Genomic DNA, 27,648 nt, shown 5'->3' with positions numbered 1-27,648 from the left:
GCCTCTGATCCAAAACATCCAATATGTTTTTCAACAAAAATTTTCTTTTAGGCCTTATATCTGGAGAACTACATATAATGTAGCAAAAGCCAAACTATCATTTACCTCAGTATGATGTGCTTATTCCATACGAAATACGAAAACTGGATTTAGTTGCCGTTCAAAAATTTTGTGGTCCCTGATTCAAAAACTAATTATTAGCCAGGATCGTAGTTTTTGATCCATGTTTTCCCTAAAATTCTTGTTTTTTTTTTTCTGTTTTAAGAACTTGGATCCCGTTGAATCATTCTAAAAATTGTATTGTTTTATCTCTTGATAAAATTAACTTATTTTTCTTCCATCATTTGTCTAATCTTTCTAAGACTTTATTTCCTTTTCTCTTCTTCAACGGAAGTCCCTTGTGCCCCATTCTTCATGATGGTCAGTTCTAGATGAAAAGAATATTGACAAACCAGACCAAACACTGAACCTGGATTTCAATCATCAGAAACATGATATTATGGCTAAATTATAACTACTCTACTGAAGCCTATCTCTTTCTGAAATTTTATCTAAATTTTTTTTGGTCCTCTTTTCTTTTTCAGAAGTTTTGTTCCGTTTTCTTAATTTATTCTTCTCTATTAGGTCTATGGCATTCCCTTTTTCCTTTTAATGGCGTCCCTTCAATTTCCAGTATGAAGAATTTTTTTTTTTTTTTCTGGTGACACAATCTGTAATCCTGTAATGAGAATTCAACCCGTCATTAAGGTACCGCTAAAGTATGTTGTCAAATTCTCGGAAATAGTAGTTAGTTGTACACTTTAATTTCTAAATATGATGTAACTTAACCCCGTAGAAAGAAAAGAATTTTTTGAAAGCAAAGTGAAATAAAATATCTATCTTATTTTTTTTCGTGTTGTTTGTTTGATAGGTTGACAAGATTTCTTAATTTTTCAGCTGAATAAACCATTCGAGATAAATGAGTACGTACAAGTTCTTGATCTGCCACCTGATGGTTGGAAAGTTTTGCCTGGAACGAAATGCGTAACAATCGGATGGGGAAAGTGGGTAAGTACTACTCTATTGGTGATATTTTTGTCATCACAAGTGATATATTAAAGAGAGGTGTTATGAGTTAGAAACGATAAAAATTGCGTTTCATTTCATATTGTGCAACTACTAAGACTTTCAAACTACAAGAATCTTGAAATCATGAATGGAGGGTATTCTTTGCGGCTACTGATTAACGAAGTTATTGCAATTTACGAAAAGAACGCAAGCAAATCCTTTTATGTTTTCAACTACCCTCGCTATTTCCATGCACAGTAAGCATAAGATGATTTCCTAGGCTTTTCTCATATTACGCTCACTGGCAGCGTAGGATGTAAAGAGTACCAGAGTCAAAAGAATGAAAAATAGTAATCACAGCAAAATTAACAAGGATGAAAATATAGTCCAGAAAATGCAGCTCTTTTAAAAGTGGTAACATTTAATGTTAAGATGGCGCATACCAAAGTCCACATAACATTACAAAAGTCAACTAAAAATAGCAAACAAACAAATTAACTTATGGTTATATGAGTGTTTTGGTAGTACTTCTATTATGTACTTTTTAACTGTATTAATTATAAATATGAAATTTTAATTTAAGTGCTGTATTAATTAAATATTTTAATTTATTAGTTGTTTAACTAAGTTAATCACTCTTGATTATTCAGCATTATAAATACTTTACCTTACTAAAATAACACTATCTGTTAATGATATCAATTATCTCATCAACAGTATGTCGTCGCTGCACCTCGAAGAACAGCTATGTGAATATTTTGTCGAAGATGAGTTATGCCATGTAAATAAACCAGAAAGTTGTCAGGGAGCGTCACTTATAATGACATAAATTAATATTCAATTCTTTGGCCAAGAGAATGAAAAATTATAAATTGAAATTACAGGCTTCTGGTTCTCATCACGTACGCATTGATTAATGTATACAAATCCTCTATGTGCTTATAAAGACGCAAAAGGCGCTACGTAAACACAAAAAGAGTAATATAATACTGTTGAAGCAAGCTACAACAATGTCCAGTGCATAATATACGCAGAATCAATTTTATTATATTTTTCAACTGTTTCCATGTATATGGCAAAATTTTTTGAGTTCGGAATGATTTTTGCTTCTCCTGGAAAGTTGTGGTTTTAACACATAGCGGTTCTTTGAGACGCAGCGATGATGTGTATATATAGAACTTGTGGATGAATACCATTCGGAAATACACCACTGGCTGTACATCGTTATGGCACACGAGCTTCAATCCCACAGGTACACCAAAGACGTATCCCCTCACTATTTTTAAAGTGCTTTTCGTTCCCACCAATATTTTATTTTATTTTATTTTATTTTTAATGTAGGCATAATAACGAAAATTAGAGGAAAAATTTAGAATTTCGTACAAGATTTTGTTGATATAATAAAGTGGACGACTTAATGCTGGGGCTGAGAGGTAAACTATGCCAAGTCACTTTTTGGCCGAAATAGAATTATCATATTTTTCTTTACTTACATTGGTACTGCAGACACTAGAACGTTTTGAGATGTAGACAACTGGAAAAAAGGAAATGAACAATTTTTCCGTCAATAAACAATCGACACAATTCAACAAAATATTGTCCTAGAAACACTTTTTCGCTTGATCTGTGAAATTAATATTTTATGACTTATACTACCTTACTTCTCAACCCATTTATGGTCAGAAGACTTTTCGGGACCAACCACGTAAGCTGTACTCATAGAAATATACAGGGAGCAGTGAGGGGAAGGATTGGGCACGGGAACAGGAGGAGGTGCGAGCGTATATGTAGTTGTCTGTTTATGGGTACCTTTTATCATTATTTTGTTATTGACATACATTTGGTATCATTTAAGTTTAAGTAAAATTGTAAAACAAGATTGAATTTTACAGTTTCAATAAACAAACAAAGTGTAAAATATGTATGTGTGTATTCTTTCAGTATTATATTTTCTAAAAAAACCAGACTATCAAAGGTAAAAAATAAAACAAATTTTTTTAAGCTTTTGTGTGTTTCCTTAAGTGAAAAATGCTTTAAAATGAAATGTACGAAGACTGGAAGAGAATTTTCATCTGCATGACTCCCGAACCCCACACTTTCCTTGGAGCATTAAATATCCCTTGGTAGTATGTCCCTGCCAAAGACTATGTGCTACTGACGCCAATGTTATGGCGAAATTCATAAAATTAAGTTCCATTTATGAAAATGCAAAAGAATAATAAGATTTCGTAAATACTTTCGGCACCGACGAAAATACTTTAAGATTTATTATATATATATATATATATATATATATATATATATATATATATATAAAGGTGCTAATGGAAAAAAGTTTTATATGTATGAACCACTATTAAAAAAGATAAGAACGGAATGAATTGACTAAACATAATAAGGATCAGACACGTAGTAAGGATTTTCCAATTAGTGGGAAGGAGGGGGGAGGGGGGTCAATGACTTGAAATACTGTGGTTATCACACTAGGGTTATGTGGTTATGTGTGATCATTCTAAACTATTTTACTGACAATATATATCGGTTTGTTAAGACAATAAAACGAGGATAAGTTAGTAAGTATTTTAATAACAAACTATGAAAAAATTTCGAGTAAAAGAATAATTTTAAAAAAATATTGAAAAAGATTTTATAATATCTATGTTCCTACCTCTGTTCATTCAAATATAACAATTATCCTTTCATCATGACCTCAACTATTATAAAAAGTACATATATCCACTATTATAAAAAGTACATATCCAATAATATCTTGTAAAATATTTTACAATATCTGTGTTCCTTTCTCCGTTGAATCAAATGTTAACAGAACTTTCTTTCCACATAACTTGTTTTCATTATTCCGTCAGCTACTGACTGTTCCAAATGACAAGTTAAATGAGCACTAGAAAACTGTTTCTGAAATAACATGTTTGATACTGCAAAAAAAAGACGACGAAAAATTATGATAAAAAAAAGTGTCCATACTATTACAAATGTCACTATGTTTTCATTTCTGGTTTCGAGAGGAGAATGCGGACACCCCCTCCCCACCCGTGGCTATGTGCCTGTACGGATGAATCGTAAGTTTGTATCGTCACTTATGACTTTCTTATCAAGTGGATCAAGGTTTACTAAACTACATATATCAGGAAGTAAACATCAAATGTAGTAATTGCAGTTACATATTGAAACATTTTAAACATTTGAACTCTTCTTTACAAATTCCAATGTGATATTTAACACCAGAACAGAACATATGATTTCATAGAAATCTAAAGAAATACGAGTCAATGCAATTAATCACACAACCACACACAAAAAATAAAAATTCTGTGCATCGGACCCCAGGGTACGGATTGGATGCATTTTGTTACACAGAATCCAAATTCCGAAACCCGAGGAAGATCGGTTGTGTCATTTTTTTGTTATGGCCGAAAAACTTGAGGATAGGATAGGAGGATAGGTTTCTCGCCCATAAAACAAAATCGATACGGTTAATTGTCCTATGGTTTCGAAATTTGGATTTTGTTTAACTAAATACATCGAATCTGTACCCTGCGATCCACTCAGCAGAACTTTTGATTTATCACATAGCTGCATTACGTGTATCATCCCCCAGTGCGAGCGGTCCCGGGTTCGATTCCCGGTGGGGGCACTCGGTTTAAAAAGTGTAAATCGCTTTTTCAGCACAGCCATGCTGAATGAGGTTTTCCTGGGTTTTCCTCATTCACACCAGGCAAATGCCGGGGTGGTACCTAATTTACAGGTCGCAGGCCGCTTCCTTCCTTCCCCAATCCTTTCTTCCTTCCCCTTCCCTGGATGGTGTGCTCGCCGAGGGACGTCATCCCTCGGGCGTGACGGGCAGAATGGCCGTAGATGCCGAGAGCCCACAAATCTAAATCCTAAACCCCTAAATCAAGTGTATCTTCCCTATCCAAAATCGCTTGTTTTTCCCCCCCATAACAAAAAAAAAAAAAGACAAAGAAAGGAAAAGAAAAATACACGACCGATTTTCCTGAGGTTTCGAAATTTAAATTCTGTGTAATAAAATACATGAAACCATGCCCTCAGATCCGGTGCACAGCACTTTCAATTTTTTTTATACTTTTAATCAGTGACTATCATTTGAAACTGTGAGATGACACATTTTTTTTTATTTCTTTCCTTTTCTTTTTTATTTTTCAAGACAAATTCTTTTGTTTTAACTAAAATTTAATTCACTATAAAAAAATAATATCTTAACCTTCTATGCATGCTTTGGGTATATCATGGATGTTATCTAAAAACATTTCAGACACAAATATTAATCTATCATCAGGCTGAATGTCACAAAAATGCTTGATATAAGAATTGCACATTTTTAATCACTTTATTCACAGTTAGTATTTTGTTTTTCTTTTTTTAATATTTCCTTGAAACTTATACTATTAACTTTCGATTCAACTGACATACTTCAACATGTTACTTTGTAGACTTCTAACTGAACTCTTGTTAACATAATACTTCATAAATAGTTACCTTACACATAACCAATCTCTGAGTTTTAATAACATAAATAAATCTTTCTCAGTTACAATGCATTCAACATCACTCAACTGCGCGGAAAGTCAATATATATCTACTATATCTATATCTCTGTGTACCTAATATCTACATCTATCTATCTATCTATCTCTATACACACACACACACACACACACACACACGCATATATATATAGGGTGTCCCAAAAGTAATGGTAAGAAATGAAACCACAGATTCCTAGCACCAAAATAAGAAAAAAGTTTATATGGCCTATAATCAGGTAGTGGACAGGAGCGGAACGAGACACCTTCAAATGTGGTGGGAAAGAAACTTCACACCTGCCAGCGGAATAGTGATAGAAGCTAGGAGGGGTTCATAAATACATAAAGATCATCTTGACTTGACATGTTAAACGCATGTTACATAACTGCACCAGAGATTCTCCATACGTTATTTGGGAATTCACCGAAGTCTGTACGGCAGGGATATTGAAACGGTGCAGTAAAGATGGAAACCATACAGAAAAAAGTTGATATCCGTGGCACGACTGCACGCACATATATAATGGGACTCAAAGCAAAAAACGCTTAACATGGTTGCATAATATCAGGGGGCAGTCGAAAGTGATATACCAGATAGAAATTTGCAAGATAGAGGCTAGAAATAAGAACAAGTATAACTACTCGTGTAATGTAATGAAGTAACAGGCAGAATACACAACGACGTATTTTATTTGTAATCTATTATCTTACACAGAGTAGCACTACAAACTACTAGGTCATACGTGCTAACAATAAAAGTACCTTGAGAAGATGTTGAAAGTGCTGCCCCCTATAACGCGCCCGTAAAGAATCCGGTCAGTTTAAAAAAATAAAAAAATGTAAACCAGCCTTCATCAATCGGGCGTTTTGGGTGCGGGACATCTGAAGCTTCTTGTATGCGAGATCTCAGCTCAATCCCCCCAACAACCCTTACCTTTTATTGGTTCAAACAGTGTCTTTTTCTCCTCCAACCTTCAGTAGAAAAAAGCGTACAAAATTCGGCTGCAATAATATAACACAAACATACACACAAAATCTGGAAATAATCATACCAAAATCCTTGTTTTATTGTTTTTATTAAATTCCAAAAAAAAAAAAAGTGGATAACAATAAATATACTGTTAGAACGAATAATAAATATATAAGTGAAATGTCGTATTAGGATGCGACGTTAACCAACAGTAATTCCAACGAATAATAATTATATATGAAATGATGTATTTGAATGCGACATTAACCAACAATAATTCTAATAAAAAATTTAATATCTTTTATTTTATTTACGTATATATAGCAAATCTTAACAATTGTCAAAGCTATCTAGTGACAATCTGATTCTCACAACTATCAATCGTTACTGATTCACAAATTGTGTGGGGGGGGGGAACCTCCACCTAACCTTATGTTTTATATAAATATATTTCTTTAATTTCTTTCTCTTTTGAAAAATTGTATACCAAATTAGAATTGTATAGTTAAGAAACAAAATATACGAGTGGTCACGCCAAACACTTATATTAAATGGCACTGGGATTGATTCCGTCAAATTTTTAATATATTTCAATTATCAATTATTCTCTTTCTAATAAAAAATGTAGTATTTCCAGGACAACAATATGATCTCCTTCTTCGACTGCTGAAAATTTCCTTAACAAGGATCGAGCTGAGATTTTTAGTCAAAAATGGCAATGGAATTCGATAATGGTCCTGACAACTTCGTATTTAACGAACAACGGAAAAATCCTGATGAAAGGAAGAACACTATGAGACAACCAACAAAACTCCCTAACATTTAACAAGGGTCACAAGGAAGTACCAAAATTGAAATAGTTCTTACCTCTCAATAGTGGTCTAATACTTTTCCTTACCAACAGTATCTCGCCATCCTTCTCCTCTGGATGGAAATCGACCTTCAATTTGGCTTACTTGAACCACTCCATACACCAGAAATAACGAAACGAAAGACATAAGACACTATCCTCTCAAAAAGAATTAATAACGTAACCAAGTAGACGAAACAAAGTGGAGTATTCGATTTTTTCATCGAACTTTTCTGCAAAACAACGATCTGGTAATTTATGTAGTTAACTAACAAATCATTCACTTTCAATTCTTTCTTTTTCAATACCAGGATCGAATATTGTACTGGGAATTAAAACCTATCCCTTGATTTTTAACAGCTCCACTTTCCTGTCCCACTTTCCGACATTTACGAGAGTTTTTCAGTTCACTCTTTTTTTATACTTCCAGATATAATTGTTATTAATAATTGTTAAACTTTGTCTCCTTTAAACGAACCATGCAAAATTTCACACGAAGTTACTAATACACCGATCGAATAAACTCGTGGTCGTGTAGCGAATCCACGTTTCCTCTTGTTCACACAAGCCTCAAGCAGACATCTTCACACCGTGGCAATGCCGAGCGTAACTCACCGGCCGGGAGTTCGCTTCGCCCGGAGGAAGGAAGAAATCAGTGTTGCCGTCTGGAAATACTATTACAATTTACCACCTTTTTCTTTTCTCTTCTTTTTAATCGCCAAGATCTTTACTTCTTTTTCTAAAAAAATTTAAAAGAATGTTACAACAATTTTCTTTCTCTCTATCTATGTTCTACAATATAAGTTGTTTTTAATTGTTTCTGCTTTTGTAATAAAAGACGTCCTGACGATTTTCTTCCAATTCAGATTCAGTGGCGGCTTTTGTTACACCCCCCACGTCTATGCAACGTGCTAATCGTGAGTTTCGAATCCATTACATCACTCCCAGTGTGTTCCGTAACTGTTCACACACATCTTCAATGTGGTTTTGTAAGTCGGCAAGCACCTTTCCCTAAGTGTGAAGTCCTTTCCTCCCACATTCGAAACTGTCTAGCTACGTCCCTGTCCTTTTCCGGACTATAGGTCATATAAACTGTTTTTCCTGTTTCGGTGCCAGGAATCTGTGGTTTCATTTTTTTACCATTACTTTTGGGACACCATATATAACTGAAAGTTCCTACGTTTGTGACTTAATAAGTCTTGAACCGCTCGACCGATCTCAATCAAATTTTCTACATAGATAAAGTTTGGGCTTGGGATAGTTTTTATCATTTTACTTTGACGGTGGAACTTAGGGAAGGGGAGGATATATAAAAATGATCAAAAACGACCGATTAGTGTCGAATCCATAGTTTTCGGTGTCGCTGAAACAAACAGTGACGCTTCCAATGCTGTTTTAATCCAAATTCAGCCCCCATTAGTACTCCTGACGGGGATGGTGACATGTAAAGATAATTGAAAATGACCGATATTATTGTCGAATTCATAGTTTTTGGGGTCCCTAAGTTGATTGTTGACGGTTTTGGTACCTTTTATGCCCAAAATGTAACGTATTTTCCCCATACGAAGAACTGGTATTTTGCTAGTGTATATATCATAAATATTAGTCATAATGACAACACCTATATGCTTCCAAAGCATGAATTGACATTTTCCTAGTTAGAATACATTATAATTGTCTGCATAAAAGTTCATAAAATTCATTCGTCTTTTTATACATAGTACTCCATCACTGAAGAAAAGCTTCCATCATAACTTGAATACAGTACTGTTGCTTATTCTCTCTCAATATATTTTAAAGAACAGTACAACACTTTCTAAATTCACGTATTCGTATAAGCATTGACACAAATAAAACATTGGGGGAGAGGGGATCAGGGGTTCCATAGAAACTAGATGAGATAGATCTCTTCCAATAGATAAAACAAATAGAATTTCAGCAAATTCTAACGGTGGGCGGAAAACAAACTAATGCAAAAATGAATCCTAATTATGTTCAGCTAGATGAGAAAAATCTAGGATTACAAATATGTGTGCATCCACAGAAGGTTAAGAGTTATACATAAGGCGTAAGCCTCATAGCATCACTACCATGTACAGCGCACAAGATAAGGTTTAAAACCACATCTCCGCATTGTGCAGTCGCCCCTTGTCAGTCTGAAAGCTCAGATAACGTGCTATTTAATTGTGTAATTAGGGATGTCAGAACTGACAAGTTGCGCCCAGAATTTCGTAAACATTGAATTTGGTAGAGCATAAAGTACAGGATCTGACCTGAGTTGCGTACAAACAAAATCAAGCAAATACAAAAGAAACAGATTGTGATATCAAAAGGGTTGAAGAGGATGAGAAGAGAATAACTTTTAGAATTGATTAATCTACTCGCACTTACTTGCAAATCTCGGTGTTTCCTCCTCGACGATTTTTCCAGTGGATTGATGTCCGTCCATCCTTCTCTCTGATCTACTGGGCGTCCAAGCAGTCGTGAATTAAGGATCATCGAAACCCGGACAGGAAAACTAGCGTTGCGAAGATAGTTAATTCAACCAAAATCGAAATTGCTCCTTAGCGAACTATCCATTGTAGTCGACAGCTATAACGTTAGCTAAGACAAAGTGCTCTCTAGGCTAGAGCAAGGTAACCTTCTCGTAAACTCGGAATTGTAGCTCGCGTTCTTACATGTTGACTCGTCTCCAATCTAATCCGAACTACCTGTTCCAAAAGTCTCTCAATGGTTTTTGTTCGATGTCCCTTCCGGGTTAATATCCTAGGTCGTTGACTGTTTCTTCAGTCAAGATGAAAAGTGCGTGCTCGTAGCTTAACCAAAGGTGAGGTGATGATAGGAATGCTGACAGGGAAACAATCTGTCGTTTCTCTTGATTAAGCAATTACATGTGTAGAAGGAATTAACAGACAGCAAGAAAACTACCTCGTAGGAAAAGTAAATGAACTTAGAAAAAAATCGAAAAGTGATTCAACATTAAATAAATGATTATGCTCTTCAGTGCATTAAATTTTAAAATAAAATATCCCAAAGTCCGAAATAAAATGCTTCATTATGTGTCCAAATACACATATCTTCACAAATGCACTTTTCAAGACAAGCAATCACTTTCAGGACACTTTTTGGAGATGAGAAAATATCCACTGTTCTCTCGTAGGTGTTCAGGGAATGAAGTCATTTGCAAAAATCCTTTTTTAATTGCGTGATTCAGTTGTTGTAAATAGGAAAGTTTTCTGTTGAGAAAATCTGTAGCAAATAGACTCCTGCTCCTGTAGTAAAGAATAATAAATAAACGTACTTGCGTTTAAAAGAATAAGCTGAACAGGTGTACACAATAGCTTCAAAGTCAATACTCAACGTATGACTTGCTAAGTCAAAGTATAAATGTAAGATGTATTATGTATCAAGTGTAATAAATAATGTCTATGAAGGTCTATGTTTTAATGTGTGAAAATCAAGTGTATTACTCGCAATATACTTTAATATTGAAGAACAAATAATAAGACAATAAAATTGTCATATGAGGTATTCATTACGCTATTAGATATAATTGTTGTGACATGCATTAAAATAAATTGCTTGGACACTGAGATAGATACTGAAAGTGGAAGAAAATGTTCTTAAGCAACTGGTTTCGCGTCAAACTAATATGTTTAAACAATGAATGGTAAAATTTAGGTAATTTCTCTAGTAGTTTTTGGAATATTACGATGAACCTTTTATTCCACATATGTATGAAAATGTTTTCTAATTCTTTCTACTCCCTAGAAAATGCAGATGAATCGTTCGATTTCACTACTTTTCAAAGTTACACTGCAGATGAGTTCGAAATGATTTTAGACCAGTGCTATTTAAGCGGGGGTAAGCGTACCCTTGGGGGTACGCGAAGTTTTCTGGTTGTACGTAATCCTAAAATAAACAGATTTCCAATATTTATTGAATGATCATAGTTGGAGAAATTATTGAAAGATCAGTGCAATTTCAAAACATCTTCCATTTCCACCAACATATTTGTGTAAACACGGTTTCTCTGCATTAACTTCAATAAAAACGAAGCGCACAAATCCCTTGAATCCAGAATCAATTCTGATTCTCACACTCTCGAAGATTCGAAAAAGAATCGAGGAGTTGACGTCCAGGAAACAAGCTCAGTCGTCTCACTAAGAGATTAATTCTAAAGTTACTTTTAGTTTTTGAATTTTTAACATTCACTATGCGAATTACGAGGGAGGATGAGGGAAAATTCCCCTCAGTAGAACTGGATTCTCCCATATGTTTCGACTTTTCCCATGTTTTTTTTTTTTTTTTGGATGTGCACTTTATCCCTCTTTAAATAGTATTTTGATTACTACTCTGACCTTTTATTGTGTCTCTATTTGCCCCCCTTTTAACCAACAGAACATGTGTAGTTAATTTCGATTTAATTTCTTTTAAACAGCTTCAGGGATACACAATTGGATGGCGACCTGTGTCTAGGGGTACGCGAGAAAAAAAAAGGTTGAATAGCACTGTTTTAGACTGGCTTTGTTACCTGAAAGTGTGATATGTTCGGCTTTGTAAAAAACACAAAAGTTAAAAAGAATTAACCATTGATGGTCTTAAACAGGAACCAAGCAAGTGTAAAACATTGAAATTATTTTTGGGGAATTTTGAATCAAAACGTTAATTGGGTGCAGTGGCAGAGGAATCATTTATCATGGTTGATCAATGAAAATGGGTTTAGAAGGATATCGAAATATTAAAATTCATTGAAAAGTAAGAATGAACCATCGCTCATTGAATATTAACTAGTATGTGAATTGGAAACGGTTCTGACTCCTTTCGAGAGTTGGTTGAAGTGACTGAGAACAACTACACTTACTCGATGTAAATTCATTGACAACGAAGGCATTACACAATAACGAAATTCATTTATAGAAGTTAGAATATCCTAAGTTATCGAATCATTCCACGGATTGTGGCACAAAAAAAAAAAAAAAAAAAAATGAAAATAAATTCATTTATACTTGAACAAAGTCATAACTAGTGACAAAATTGACAACATGACTCACATGCTAGAGTATTACTTTATCTGAAATTATTTGTACTGACGAACTAACTGTATGGCCTATGGAACCCAAAGGTTTAATGCCGTGTTCACAAAAGCTCTCCACTGACTTCTGTCCTTAGCAAACTGGATCCAGCTTCTATTTTGTATTCCTATTTCTGCGAGATCCATCTTAATATTGTCCTCCCATCTACGATAGGTCTTCCTAATGGTCGTTTTCCAATTGGATTTCCCGTTAAGACTTTGAAAGTGTTCATATTTTCTTCTATCCTGGCTACATGACCTGCCCACCTGAGCCTCCTAGATTTGAAGACCAATAACAATGATTGGTAAACCGTATACATTACGTAATTTCTCGCTATGAAGTTTCCGCCATTTGACATTCCCGCTTCTCTTGAGTCCGAATATTCGTCTCAGGATCTTGTTCTCAAATACTTTCAGTCTAAGTTCTTCCCTCAGAGTAAGCGACCATGTTTCGCCACTATACAGAACAACAGGCATGATTATCATTTTATATATTTTAAGCTTCAAATTCCTCGACAAAATTCGGAATGACAAGAAATTTTGAACTGAATAATAACACGAATTCCCTGCTTTTAGTAGACATTTAATTTCCTCGTGAATATGGTTTCCGTCTATTAATATAGATCCTAGATATTTAAAAGTTTCCACTTTATCAAAAGTATTATTTGATATTTTAACTCATCCATAATTTGCCGTATTACGATCCCGACGAACTTACAAGTATTTAATTTTTTCTGCTTTTCTTCTAAACACATGTCACGGCAAGCGTTTAATAAGACATGGGTTTAGAAGTATTCTGCTTTTCTTTCTATTGTTCTCCTATCCGCCCGTACTAAATTTACATCATCAGCATACGCCATAACCTGGTAAATACCATTAAACTTTAGGCCCTGGTTGGTATCTTTGATTTTCCCTATAGCGTACTCCAGGGCAAACTTAAATAATAATGGCGACAACGCATGTCCTTGTTTCAGGCCATTCTCAACGTGAAAGCTCGTGAACAAAAATTTTCCTACTCAAAGTTTGCTTATGATTCATTTAAACATATCTTAATTGCCATTTGTACTGACGAAATAAAAAAAAAAAAGAAGAGAAAAAAGGAAAAAGAAAAAGTAAAATCAGAAAGGATGCAACGAGGTGGAGTATATGCTATTATTAAGTAAGCAATGGTTCGACGACGAAAATATTAAACGGAAATTAATAAATAATTTACGACACTGACAAAAGAATTTTAAACCACTTAAGTATTCATACTGGGCCATTTTGTAGGTAACAATGGTTCCAAGAAAGAAGGTCGATGCGGTAATGACGAAAGGTTATTCATAGCAACTTATGAGTGTCAGCAAGTCGGAACAGCTAATCAGCGGTGACAACTTGAAGAAAGAATTCAAGTTGATTGATGAGGAAAGGAAAACGATTGTCGAAACAACCTTTAGTTTGAAGAAATCAAAACGGTTGTCGAAACAACTTTTAGTTAAGTTCAAAATGAACACCATATTGGCAATTTCAAAAACGTTTGGTTCTGCTACCGACAGCGAAGAAAGTGGTCATCGAAAGCATATATTAAAATAACAGACCAACTGTTTGTGTATAGTAACTGTTGAAGAAGAGAAGATTGTATACAGAAAGTGTACACGAACAAGGACATGATAAGTATGAATTGGAGAAAAATGAAGCCTTTGAGTTTAAAGTTCCACGATTATCTCTTTTAGGATGAGAGAGACTATGATTAAGGAAAGTGAGTGATGATAGAAGAATTGGTGGAATGAGAAAGTGGAAGGAAACGTTAGTAACCGAGAAAAACTCACGGATACGATGTTGACCACCACATACTTACTTCGCCGAGAATCAAATCAGGGATCCCCACGCACCAGAGGCCAGCGCTCTACCACTGAACCACCGTGCCTCCATAGTATGAATTGGTAGGTTTATTAGAACTAACAATGATTGAATGAAAACGTTTCAAAAACTGAAGAAGAAAAAGACTTAATAATAATCCGACATGCGAAAGGAAATGAATGGTCACAAAAATCGTCACAGTGATTTCCAAAGTGGACGTAAGTGAACGAGAGACAAGAAATTGTTATTTAAAAAAAGTGTCCTACCGACGACGAAAAGAACATCCGTCGAAACTACAGAAAACCTCAGATGACAAAAAAATGCTGCCTTACGGCGCTATATTAACAAATGCTTATGACATTTCATCTACTGACAATCAGAACGATTATTATATCCAAGCTATTGATTGGTTTGACGGTTTATTAAATATCTTTTATCTTTACATGACTGCAATTTCTATGGTTATATGTTCATAAAATTGAACGAAGGAGACAGGAATAGTACTTGAAATATTCTACGGATACCTCGGTGGCTTACTGGTAGAGGGGTCACCTCTGGTACAAGAGGTCCTTGGTTTGAGCCCAGCTCGCGCCAATTGAGCTTTGTGGTGGACAAACACCATGTGCGTGTGTTTTCTCGGAGTTCTCCCGTTTCCTGCCACTTTCTTCATTTCAACATTTCACTCATTTCTCGTCATCACTGTCTCCTTTAGCTTAGCTGGCGTAATTGTGGGACATAGAACTTGAAGAAAGAGAAAAAATGAACTATTCTAGGAAAGGAGATTATAATTAATGATAATCTTGACATCTATGTGAACAGCTATCGGGCTGTCTCACTATTTAAACTAACTAAATAGTGTGAAGGCGATCTCATTAGAAACAAGATGCTCTTAACAAACCCTCGCATTACCAAGCGTGGTATTCTGACTATCCTAGTTTGATTTTCTCCTATAGTACTTTTATCTGAAGAGCTACATACATGTGGTTTCATGACTTTGTCCTAAAGTAATCGAAATTCTATTCACACTAGTAGTTAACCCATTTCTTTGTTTTTATAGTTATTACTGACTGGATATATTAATGGGGTTGTGAGACTACCCCGCTTGGTATGAAATGTCTTATTTTATTATTTGTCAAAAAAGTAGGTTTTACGAAATATTTCTCTCTTTCATTTTCATTATTTATCTTTTTCACTGTTGAGTTTTACTATACATCCACTTTTTAACTAATATAACATACATTATTATCTGTTAAAATGAGTTAGACATTCACTGTTGAGCTGAAATTTTATGGGTCCATATTTCAACTGCACGTAATGATGCCGGAAGGACTATCTAGAGAGGGGATTTTGGAAATTCTATACAATTTCGATGCTAGTGACAATGAAAATGAGTGGGATATTGACGTTGAGTTCAATGAGTATATAGAATCTCTCGACAAAGACCATACCCCAGCAGTAGTTTAAGATGTAATATCAGAAGATAAGGGCCATTCACGTGAACAAGTTGAGGAAGAAGATGAAGACTTGTATATGTGTTTGTTTCTAGGGTTGGGCTAGAATTTTCCAGTGAACCACCAAATATTGGGCGGCGTTGACTTCGCAACATTTCGAACATAACAACTGGCCCAATGAATGATGGGAAAACATTCAAAACAATAACATAGTCATTTTTATTACTCATTTCACCAGACATTGTGAGCGTTATTGCCGAGGAAACGAACAGGGAATCGAAAGAAAAATTTCTATTTGGAATGTAGCTTATTCCTCCAAACAAAAGACATAGAGAGATGTAAGTATAACTGAAGTGTATACTGCACTAGCAATTCTTATTGCGGCTGGTGGAAATTATGGACATCGCACAAGCGCTTCAGATCTGTGGAGAGGTAATGTAGCCTTTCTATAACCTATCTTTTCTGCTGTCATGTCAAAGTGCGTTATGTGAAGTGAATTTTGTGGAAAACTGTACCAGAATGAACACTTCAATATGTCATTTGTTATTTTGAGGCTAAGTACTAGTTTATCGCAACGACAACCAAAATGTATACATCTTTTTTATTTTACAGGTGTCCAGTATTGAATTTCTCTTATGAATGATATAAAATTTATTGTACTTTGCATCTATGATCAGTTTAAATACTTTTAATAATTTCTAACACTGTATTTCAATACTAAATAATGATATTCTTTGTAAATAACAGAATCTAAAAACAAATATTACGTTAAATCACAAAATTGTATTGGAGTATTCAAAATATCCCGCCTAGTAAAATGAACATGTCGAAAAGCATGGAAACTGGAGGGTTAATAAGACGATCACAAATCCGGATTGACATGGCATTACTGTAACTTTGGCAGAATTTATTCCCTCTTTACTAGTTGAAAACAAAAAGAATTGCATGAATGTGAACCAAGAGCTCAATATGTATAAATTTTGATTTAGATTGGACTAAAAGGCAAAATAGCAACATACATAAATGTTTAGTACAAGTGGAGATATAAAGGTTTCTGTGTATGGTAATTATTATGTAAATAGCATATATATACAATTCTATTTGACAAAATAGTATATTATTGAACGCCAAATAAAGGAAACGTGAATCATATTGTAACTTTACTTAAAAGTTATTAAAATTATATGTAAGCGAGTAACGTTGACATCAAATTCTAAATAATTACTTTTGAAGAAGATAATACCTCTGTTTGGAGAATTCTGTAAGGAATTACTTTGGTAATTTTGGATCTTTAATCAATTGATTTAAAGATACACGTGTATTACTCGAAGCTTGAGTAGTATTGAAATCTTTAAATTTATTTTTCATATTGTAAGCAGGATTACTATATCTCATGGAGTGTAAAAGAAGATATTTGACCGAAATGAATATATTTACAAAATGTGAAGAAACATAAATGCCCTTTTATCTTTCTAATGACTTAAAGTTAATTTCTATACATACATACACTGATGTTAATGGTCAAATAATAACTCTCTCATTCCTGTGCAGTATTAGCAGAGAATCGCCTTTCGAGATGCGTTTTACTACTACACACTAAATTTGGAGTTGATGAATACAAATATTTGCAAGAATCGAAATAAACTATTTATTTCAATTTGCAATTTTTTCTCAAATTGATAGAAAACCCAGAAAAATTCGTTGTGGGAGAAAATCTGCCCGGATGCTTATTATTCTTAAAACAGGAACACATCTGGATGAAAGAGAAGTATGGTAACTCTGGAGTCAGGAACTTTTGTTTTCAAACAATATTACATTCTCTTTTGTTTTTAGATACTTGAAAAATCGGTTTCTCTCTAAATTTCCCAAATAATAATAATAATAATAATAATAATTAATATCTTTGTGCATAATGTACTTAACAACGTAAAACTTTTCACTTATATTATCTAAATTATTATTTACATTATCTAGTAACTCCATGCAGATTACAGTTATAGGATCATCTAAATTAACTCCATGAAAATTACAGTTATATTTATCCAATTTAAATTATAGTTGTATCATCTGTTATTGAAGGCGTATGTTCTGCCTTCAAAAACTTGTTTTGTCGAAGATACACTTACGGGTTTGTTTCTATAAGTAGGTAAATAAAACTTCTCCTTTGGAAAGTCCTTATGGTGCTGAGTTTCACAAATTCACTTTCCTCACTAAGAGTTTTGCCATATTTTCAAAAGAAAGAAAGAATATAATATTATAAATTATGTTTTCGTAACAATATCTACAAGTGGTGCATCACATAAACAGAATAATTAATGCTAAAATTAGTGATACCTATATATTCAGAAACATTTGTGACTGGTAATTTAAGCATTTGTGACCAGTGTTGCCAACAACCTTTGACGAAAATATTCTAGATGGCCTTTAAAAATAAGCTTTTTTTTTTTACGCAAAAAGTTGCTAGATTTTGAACTGCTAACTTATAACTCACATTGTAGATTTTAAACCCTTTTTTTTTTTTTCTGTAGAATTATAAGTGAGTTATAGTAAAATCTGAAATGTTGAATTTTACTTGCTGAAGACTAACAAGCAACATACATGACTTTAAATTACAATAAAATCCATTAACAACTTGTCTTATTTGTAAAAGCCAACAGCCATATTATCAATTGGATTAAAATAAGTCATCATTGATGACGTCGCAGCTAGCCGAGGTGCTGGAACTGGATGCACCAACTTTGGATTCTGGATTGGTTGTGTTTGTGTAGACTCCTACTGTCCCAATTTTTAGTAGTACTTCTTTCGGCAAGTCCTTACCAATACTTCTTATTTCTTCTTACACTCACATGAATCATCATGATTGCATTGAGAGTTTTCAAGCTAATTAGATATCCAATATCCTTTAATAAACAAAAACAATCTCCGTGGCTTGAAGAACCGAACTGTTTAGTAAATTTGTATTAGCAAGCTTTCATTCTTGCAATGAAATGCGAAAATTAAAATAATTAAAAAATAACAAACGGGGCCGTTACTGGGGAGACATTAAAATTTTTTCTGAGTCGATAAAGTTGTAAATCTGTAGGTAAGGAAAGAGAAGAACAATGAAAACCAAGTGTTTGTTATGTAATAAAACACCCTCTGTCTAGAGAAATCAATTATCATGATAACATTCGTCGGCGGCAATTCAAAACCTGCTATGTGCATTTTGCAGGAGAAGCGAAAAACAGTATCCTGGTTAGCTTTTTGGCTTTATAAAAGTGATGTTATAAGTAATATTTGATGCTGCACGTAACTGGTACCTTCTCAAGTAACTTGAGAAGGTACCAGTTACGTGCAGCATCAAATATTACTTATAACATCACTTTTATAAAGCCAAAAAGCTAACCAGGATACTGTTTTTCGCTTCTCCTGCAAAATGCACATAGCAGGTTTTGAATTGCCGCCGACGATATATTAACAGATAGGCTAATTTTTAAAAATTACACTTTATTTTCAAAGAAAAAGTATTTTTAGAATTAATTTAACGGCTAATAAAAAAATCCAAAAAATGCAAAAGAGTTTCATAAAATAAGCTATATTTAAGGCTATAAGTATTTTGTAGATTTGTATGGCTAAGTGCCTCTCCAAAGATTTAGCTAAAAATAGGCTAAATTGGAATCATTGTTTGTGACTGACAATTCTAACATGTGAATTTATTTGAGGCTGGTAAGTCTCACAAACATCATATTGCTTTATTCTTGACAGTCCTCGTATGAAATGAATATTTGCAAAGATAATAAAAATTAGGTCTTTTTGAAACTTAAAGATAGTAGAATATAGCACAGGATATTATTTTTTTAAAATGACAGTGTTTGAACCTGGCACTCTTCGTTTGCAAAGTCAATGCTTTATCGCTGAGTTACAATTACTTGTTCTTATTAAGCTTCCACCGTATACCAATACAAGGACATAGCTAGAGATAGGTGTCTCTTAAGGCAGATATTTTAAAGTACTGAAAAGATGTTTCATTTTTGAAGTTCAAAATATAGGTGTTTATGTACTTTTTATGCTTTTTTATTATCAGAATTTCCCATTGTCGAGCTTTTTATCCATTCAAAGTTGTGAAGACCTTTTACAGGTTAGGCAGTTAAATTTATACATTTCTTAAAGTAAATCATGTGATGCTACAGTTATTTTGAAGGGTTTATTAGTAAAATGAAAACAAATCATAAGACAGGTTATTAACAACATTTATTTATTTAAGATATATGGACAAAACCATCTTTTTTTTTTTTTTGAAGGGTGAGAGGAATAGTCCGAATAACACTAATCTCGAGAACAAATCACCAATTTGTTGTTTTGTCAGGACAAATGAGTTATGCGATGTTGTCAACATATTAATTAAACATTTATTTCTTAAATATGAACAAAATTGCTTTTGACAAAATAGGGGAAAACTAGCCCCAAAAATAAACTACCTCTTCTTAATTTTTCCACAGGAATGACTAATCATTGTATTGGATTTCTAATGAAATATTGATGTATCAAATATAAACAAAATTGTTAGAGCCATTTTAAGACAAATGACAGCTTTTTTCTTCCTCATCTTTCAGTAAACTAATTTTGCTTTTGGGAGTGCCAAGAAAATCCGACCCTTTCCTTGTAGAATCTTATAAAAGCATTAAGTTTAAATTTTGGGGAAAATATATCGAAGAGCACGGACAAACATCGACGCAACTGAACATCGTGACAAACGGACAAACAGATATCCAAAACTCGCTTTTTCGACATGTGGAGATCATAAAACTTGTGAATTCGTTGAAATTTCGAATTCGATTATTTTCATGATCACTATATGTACTTTCTTCTCTCTTGTAGTTGCTTGAAAGTAAAAGTAAAGCTATTCATTTTCCGTAACTTTATTTTCAAAACACGTAAATTTGTAACAATTTATACCTTTCTTTAAACCAGTTCAAAATGAAAATTCTTTTAAAAAAATATACAAAAACGTCCAAATAAAGGTATGTGTAATATTATATAAGTTTATTTTTTCTATTTTATATAGTGATAAAATGTTATACGTCAAGGTCAGGTATGGCAAACACTTTTAAGTCTACGGTCCGCCAAACATTAAAGCCGGCCCTGCCTATATTGTATGTATTTTGTATTTGTTTTGTATGTCTGATCAATCTATGGCAACTCTTAGAAATCGTTGCAAAACGATTGTACAAATCGATTGTATCAACATGTAATTATGGTACACAAAGTATCATGCAGTTTGGAAATGGTGAGGTTAAAACGTGTATTTTTGTGTATATACTCATATCGAAGGCCAGTTAAGGAAGCGAGACAGACTGTATGGAAAGAAGTTAGTTAATGTTTCTAAATGCATACAGTTCTCAGAAACTTGCATCATTGAAAAAAGATATTAAACTACAAAATTATCAATACAATTTAGTTTATATTATAATAACTTTATTGTATAATATTCTTGGGCTACCGCCGGTAGTCCACAAAACACACCACTGCATTTTCTTAACTAATGAGAAAATAATGTTATGTTTAGAATGATTGATTTAATAAATATAAAATTAAGGAGGAACTTGAAGAGCTCAAATCACAACGTAACATGTTATGAATACTCATACATTATGAACTCGATGATCCACTGGACGCATCCATCATTTGTAGTAGAAAGAGTAGATGTTTAAACATGGTGGTTTTAAAAACTTACAGCAATATCATTCTGGACTTCTTTGCTGAAAGTGTACTGTTTGCCAGCCACTGTACGCTTTTAGAATATCAGTGGGTTTCACCAAGCTATTTTCATTGGTCTAATGGAATGAGGTTACTTGTCCATTTAATTTTACAAATTGCACGTTCATATCACATTTCGCAGTTAAAATTTGTTACAAAAACCACACCCTTTTCCAGTCATTCACAGATAATGTATAATAATTGTTTAATATCATTTAATTCTATTAGATTTCTTGTGTGATATGGAAAAATTGTAAATTCTTGATAATGTAAGGAAGTTGATGTGTGGTACATCTTAACGCATCCCTTTACAAATGGGACAAATTTGTGGAGAATTCTAGTTTGTGGAACAGTGATGGTAACATCATATCTACTGGCTACCTTTTTTTTAACAAAATGTATAACATCATTGAATGATACACAATAATAATGCCATGAATTTCATTGCGTGCATACTGATACAATTCTTGATTTGTTGTAATTTAATCGCTGACTGTCCCTTGCAGCTAGTCTCTCTACTCTGGCTCCCACACCATCACAAGGATTTTTGCCGCGACTCATGGTGAAGAAATTCCATTCAGCTTCAATGTTGAAGTCATGCTGTGGCAAAATTTTTGCGATTTTAGTATTTAGTGCAGTCAGTAAATAATATTTTTTTGTGATGTTATTGCAAATTTCTTCAAGGGTTGGGTGACAGTGCTCTGAAATGCATAGATTGCTATGTTTGTGTGCTCCAGTCACTAATTATATGAGTGCTGAGTACTGTTGACTATTGTGAGGAACAGAAGTTAGGTATGCAACAAATAAATATAACGTTGCCTGTGTTGTCGACCAATGGGATCCTTGAACAGTATCTTCTTCAATGAAACTAAAATTTTCTGAGAAGTCTCCAAGAAAAATGCAGTATCCATGCTGAATGTAGATACACTGTTTTCCTTCAAATGTTTTAAATATTGTTACTGATTTCTTGTAACATAGTAATGTGTTTTTCAAATCATAAAGGTTATCACAAAGATTCGCAACAACTTTATTTGCTGGTTGATAATTGTAATAAGTTTGTTTCTGTTTGTCAGAATTTACTTTTTGAATATTATATCCCCACAAGAATTAAGATCCCTTTGCTTCCTGAACATCAAACAGTTCTTTCCTATTTTAATTTGTACACGTACGAACATACCTAGTTCAACCTCATCATCTCCAAATTACATGATACTTTGTACTTGATGGTGCAAGAGTTTTGCACAATTACAGACAATTATTAGCAATTGCCTTAGCGAAACAAATTCAAGATATATATACCACCGTATATCGCGTACATATCTACCATACATATCAATCTCTGTATTACATTGGTTCCAACACCTCTCTCAGTTTTCATTTTTTATTGTATCAGGAATATAAATATCAGCACGAAGCTCACGGTGGTTCTCAGTAGGATATTGAAGTACAACATAAATTATTTGATACAACTTTCCGTACACACATGGCAATTATGGAGCCAACATTACCAATTTTAGCCACTTCCATTTTCCGCACATCAAAAAGTGGTATTTGTATTACGGCATTACTGATTTTGCCACATCAAATTACCATCAGGAGATATTCGTCATGCTAGAAATCATAATTGTGCTTTCAACCACATATGTCCAGGTTTTTTCCAAAGTTGTGGTCAATGGCCATTTTTATTTATTGTATGCCATAAACACATGACTTAAGGTTACTGTGCCCACCCCCTTGTCCGAGCACTTCGCCTTTTCGCCACCAGATGCTCACTTTTTCATTTAGCAATCACTGCTGGCACCTCTACTGGGAAGAACTGAAAGATCGTACCGCTCAGTTTGAATGTGTTTAGGATATCCACACTTCAAGTGGGCGGGGAGAGGAATCCAACAGTTTTTTTTTTCCTTCGTGCACCTGCAGTCAGTCAGAGTCTATTTTTACAAGCCGTGTTGTTCAGCCGCAGGACAAAATCTCAACCATTGACGGGTAACAGAAATCTTTTCTTTTTGCAGGTAGGAATAGAGTTTTTGTACGAAAAATGTGAATTAGATTGCAGAGAACGTCATTCGCATCGCGTTGACAATTTTTTTTTCGTCCGTTTATCACATGAAGTTCTTTTCTTTTTTTTTCGATTATTACCAGAATATGAGATAAAAAACCTAAATGGTTCTTTGTATACAGAAAACAAACAATACCAATATTTTCTTACATATCAGTATTATATGATTTTTTTTCCTGAAGTGTATGATGCTTGAAAAATGGACAGAATGAATTTTGATTTTTCTATTTGTCCCTATCTTCTGAGTAGAAAGAATGCTGTGGCGCAACTAAAGGGCCTGCAGAGCCCGCAACATTGAGAAGCCCATTTCAGTTTCGAAGTTAAACTTTATAATGTTAGGATGTTAAAAATTATGTGATGTTCCAACTATATCTCATTTTTACCTGTGAAGACGGTAACACCTGAGCGATTATTTAGTAAATTAAATGCCAACAAAACTTATACTGACCAGCGAAAACATTATGACCACTCGCTACTTTTTGAACGAAATCATTGTGCAGAGATAAGAGCTACAAGGCATAACACAACCGCGCGCCAAACGTGACAAGAATTTCACTCGATTAGTCAGTGTGGTGCTTGTGCCTTGAATGGGGAAGGACGACGATATATCAGGGTGAGTAAATGGCTGGGAGCTTCATTTCGGAAACAGCGCGACTTGTCGAGTTTTCGCGATCTGCCGTGCTTATGTATTTCAAAGGTGGGAAAAGGACAGTGAAACCAGCATCGAACCAAACAACAAAAAGTGGGGCGACTACACCTCATTAAAAATGTCGGATGTCGTAGACTCTCGAGGTTGGTACAGCAGAATAGACGAAAACTATAGCACAATAATAATAATATAATAATAATAAAATAATAATAATAATAATAATAATAATAATAATAATAATAATAATAATAATAATAATAATAATAAAAATAAAAATAAAAATAATAATATGCTTTTTTTGCATATGAGCAAGTTGTGACTCACTAGATAGAACATAGAAGGTCTAAACTGTTCTCTGTAAATTTTACGTGACTCATGGATGTGGATAGAGGGGGTCCGTTTAACATTTTTGCGGGGAGGCCCATTCGTCCTTACTTACGCTACTGAGAGGTAAGGTAAAATAATAACACCAATATATATATAAACTCCTGGCGCAACAGTCCCTTGTGATCTGAGTCTGCAGCGGGCTTATGTTAGTGGTCAGCACAACTACACCCAACGTAGCCGGCTGTCTAGATTGAAGTCCGCTATCTTTTAGTTTCCCAACTTTTCTCTCGATGTTTGGTCAACACAGCAATGTTTTAGTGCCACACCGGGAATTAAACCCTGGACGACGCACACCGTATCACTTTCGCTAATCTTTTGGTAAAATTCAGGTTAGGGTGGTACTGAATTATTTTCGGAATATGCCATTTCTCATAAGGTAAAGTTCAAAAGTATTGTGACATAATTAAAATGCTCATTATCAACCACGTATTCTTGCCTCTAATATCACTAAAAGTTTTCGAGATATGTGTCAAAAATGGTTGAAACACTTGAAGTTAGTCTAGTAACTTGAAGAAGATAGTGGACTTATACATACATGATTAGAATTGCTCCAATTTTTATTTTTATTCTTCTTTCTCGTAAAGAAATACAAAATCATAATTTCAACCATTTTGGTACATTTTTCATAATTTGAAGGGCGAACAGCTGGTTTCTTTCCTTACGTTTTGAACTTGGGATTTATATTCTTCTTGTCACTTATCGTGAAAGTCATATAATGACATGGGTCCCAAAGCTAGAATATATTATGCGACAGATGTAATGATAATTTCATCTCTCAAGATCTATTAAATTTGACATTTATTGAACGATAGCGGTTTTATAATAGGAATAAATTTTTCGCAATAAGGTGCATATAGTGGTCGTAAGAAATGACAAAAGCTACCATTGACCTTTGTAGTTTGACTGATGCTTTTTCGATCATGGTCTTACCCTTAAATTTTGTAAAGGACAGTATCATTTTAATTATCTTGGCCTAATTTCCTAAAGCCTCTCATTCGTACGCTAAAAGAAAGATTTCTATTTTTTATGTATAAGAATTCAAGGAATGCAAATTTATTCAAAATTCGTTTACAATTAAAGTCGGCTAAACAGATATTCCTTCGAGATTTCTGTATTTTGAAAACAAATTCACGATTTCAGTTCTTTGTCTTTACTTGTTTCCATGTTTTTTTATGTCAATACTGTATGATCAATTTCAAGAATTATTTTAGTTCCCCGGTAAATCCATTTATAACAAGCTCCAAATACTGCTACAATTTTAATGTGGTTTCAGGAGAATCTGCATATCTCATCCTTTTGTTACTCTATATATATTCATCTACTATGTAAACAAACATCAGTGAAAGAAAGAGGCTGAGAGCTAACACGTGCTCCGTGAGGAACGTTGTCATTCCTTTTACTGATATATCTAGAGAGTCTAGTGTTGCCATGAGACAAGACGAGATTTCTGGCTGTGTCGTCTCGCCTAGAAAAGATCTGCCCGTCTCGTCTCGTATCGAATGGTTCTGTCTCGTCTCGTGGCAACACCAGAAAGGCTGAGGTCCACAAAAAGAGCTGTTATACCAAGTGGTTAAAATTACAACTTTTAACCAAGTTTTGTTTGGTAGCACAACACACAACACGACTGCAATCTTCGACTGCTTAGATTCGACTGAACCAGTAATTACTTCGATAGGAACATTTGTCAATACCGTCAGTACAGTCGAAAGGCAAGATTTCCCCATTTATTCTGATATACTTTTTTCAGAACCCCTGGCGCCACTTCAACAAATAAGGAGGCCTATGTAACTTTCCCATTTAAAAAATGGTTTAGCTTCGAATAACATCATAAAACAATAAAAAAGATAAATTTTGTTGTCAAATCAGCATCTTTTCAAAACTCAGTACCGAGAAAGGCTGACACGTTTCTGTCTTGGTTCGGAACGAGAAAGACCATGAAACAATAGTTAGTTACCATGAAACAATAATAGAGAAACAATAAAATTGCCACTTCTACTTGTACTTCTATAACAGGATTTTTATACGTAGATATCTCCACCAGCCCCCGGAATAAAATCTTCTGAAACACTGATCTCAATGAACGCTTTACATTTGTGTTTGAATCTGGAGCACTATCACAAAATAATTAAACTTGAATCGATTGAAAAATGGAAGTGAAAGCTGCTTGTAAGAATCATTTTTAAAAAATTCTTTAGGTATTCCCTATTCTTTGTAGGATTTGAAACATTGAATTATTTCGATCATTTGAAATAATAAAAGATGGTATACATTTCGAAGGCAAATAATTTATTCCGAGTTAATAAATTTTTAAGCAAATTCAGAAACTGTGTTTGTATTTTTCGAGACACGAAACGAGACATTTCACAAAACGTTTCGTATTGTATCGTGTCTCGCTTCAAAGAGTCGAGTCCCGTCTCGTTGGAACACTAAGAGAGTCTTACGCATTCTCTTTCCAAGAAAGTGAAACTTGAAAAGCATATTCAGTCAATTGTTATCATAGAATATACTATGGGCATAGCCACTGATGTGTAGAAGGTGACACAGGCGGAATTTGTTCTTATGGAGCCCTTGGCGAGTTGGAGCCGTGGGGCTCTATTATTTGGATTGGAAACATTGGTTCAAAAATATTTTACATTTAGCATACATATATACACATATATATATATATATATATATATATATATATATATATATATATATATATATATATATATATATATACACGTACATGTGTGTTAGATATACTTTAATTAATGTGTGGACCTGCGGACAAGGTATAGTTCGCCCGCCCAAAAAAAACGCCTCTGGGGGGTGGGTTCGAAGCGCACTCCTGAAACATAGAATTATGCTAATCGTAATCTTCTGAGATAGACTACCCCCCGAGGAATAAGTAAATAAATAAATAAATAAAAATAGTTTCGTAATGTTTATCTTCCGTATACGAGTAATTGAAAAATTTTACTGTCTCAACAATGAGAGCTGTATACAGGTGATTCTGCGTTCCTGGTGGAACTTCCTTAG

The 27,648-nt window shown here is 34.0% G+C and overlaps 1 protein-coding gene across 1 annotated transcript in view; it reads left to right on the top strand.

Moving 5' to 3' along the window:
- LOC145672695 (tryptase delta-like) overlaps positions 1 to 27,648 on the top strand; it is a 120,641-nt gene that overhangs the window by 53,365 nt on the left and 39,628 nt on the right. Inside the window, exon 5 of the mRNA XM_081741863.1 lies at positions 937 to 1,047. Coding sequence (XP_081597989.1) covers positions 937 to 1,047 — 111 coding nt within the window. The remainder of the gene's footprint in view (positions 1 to 936; positions 1,048 to 27,648) is intronic.

Source organism: Thermobia domestica, chromosome 16, assembly GCF_964235325.1.
Source record: "Thermobia domestica chromosome 16, izTheDome1.hap1.1, whole genome shotgun sequence".
Taxonomy (NCBI): Eukaryota; Metazoa; Arthropoda; class Insecta; order Zygentoma; family Lepismatidae; genus Thermobia; species Thermobia domestica.
Note: the sequence above shows the minus strand (reverse complement) of the source record. Positions and strands in the feature narration are given on the sequence as shown.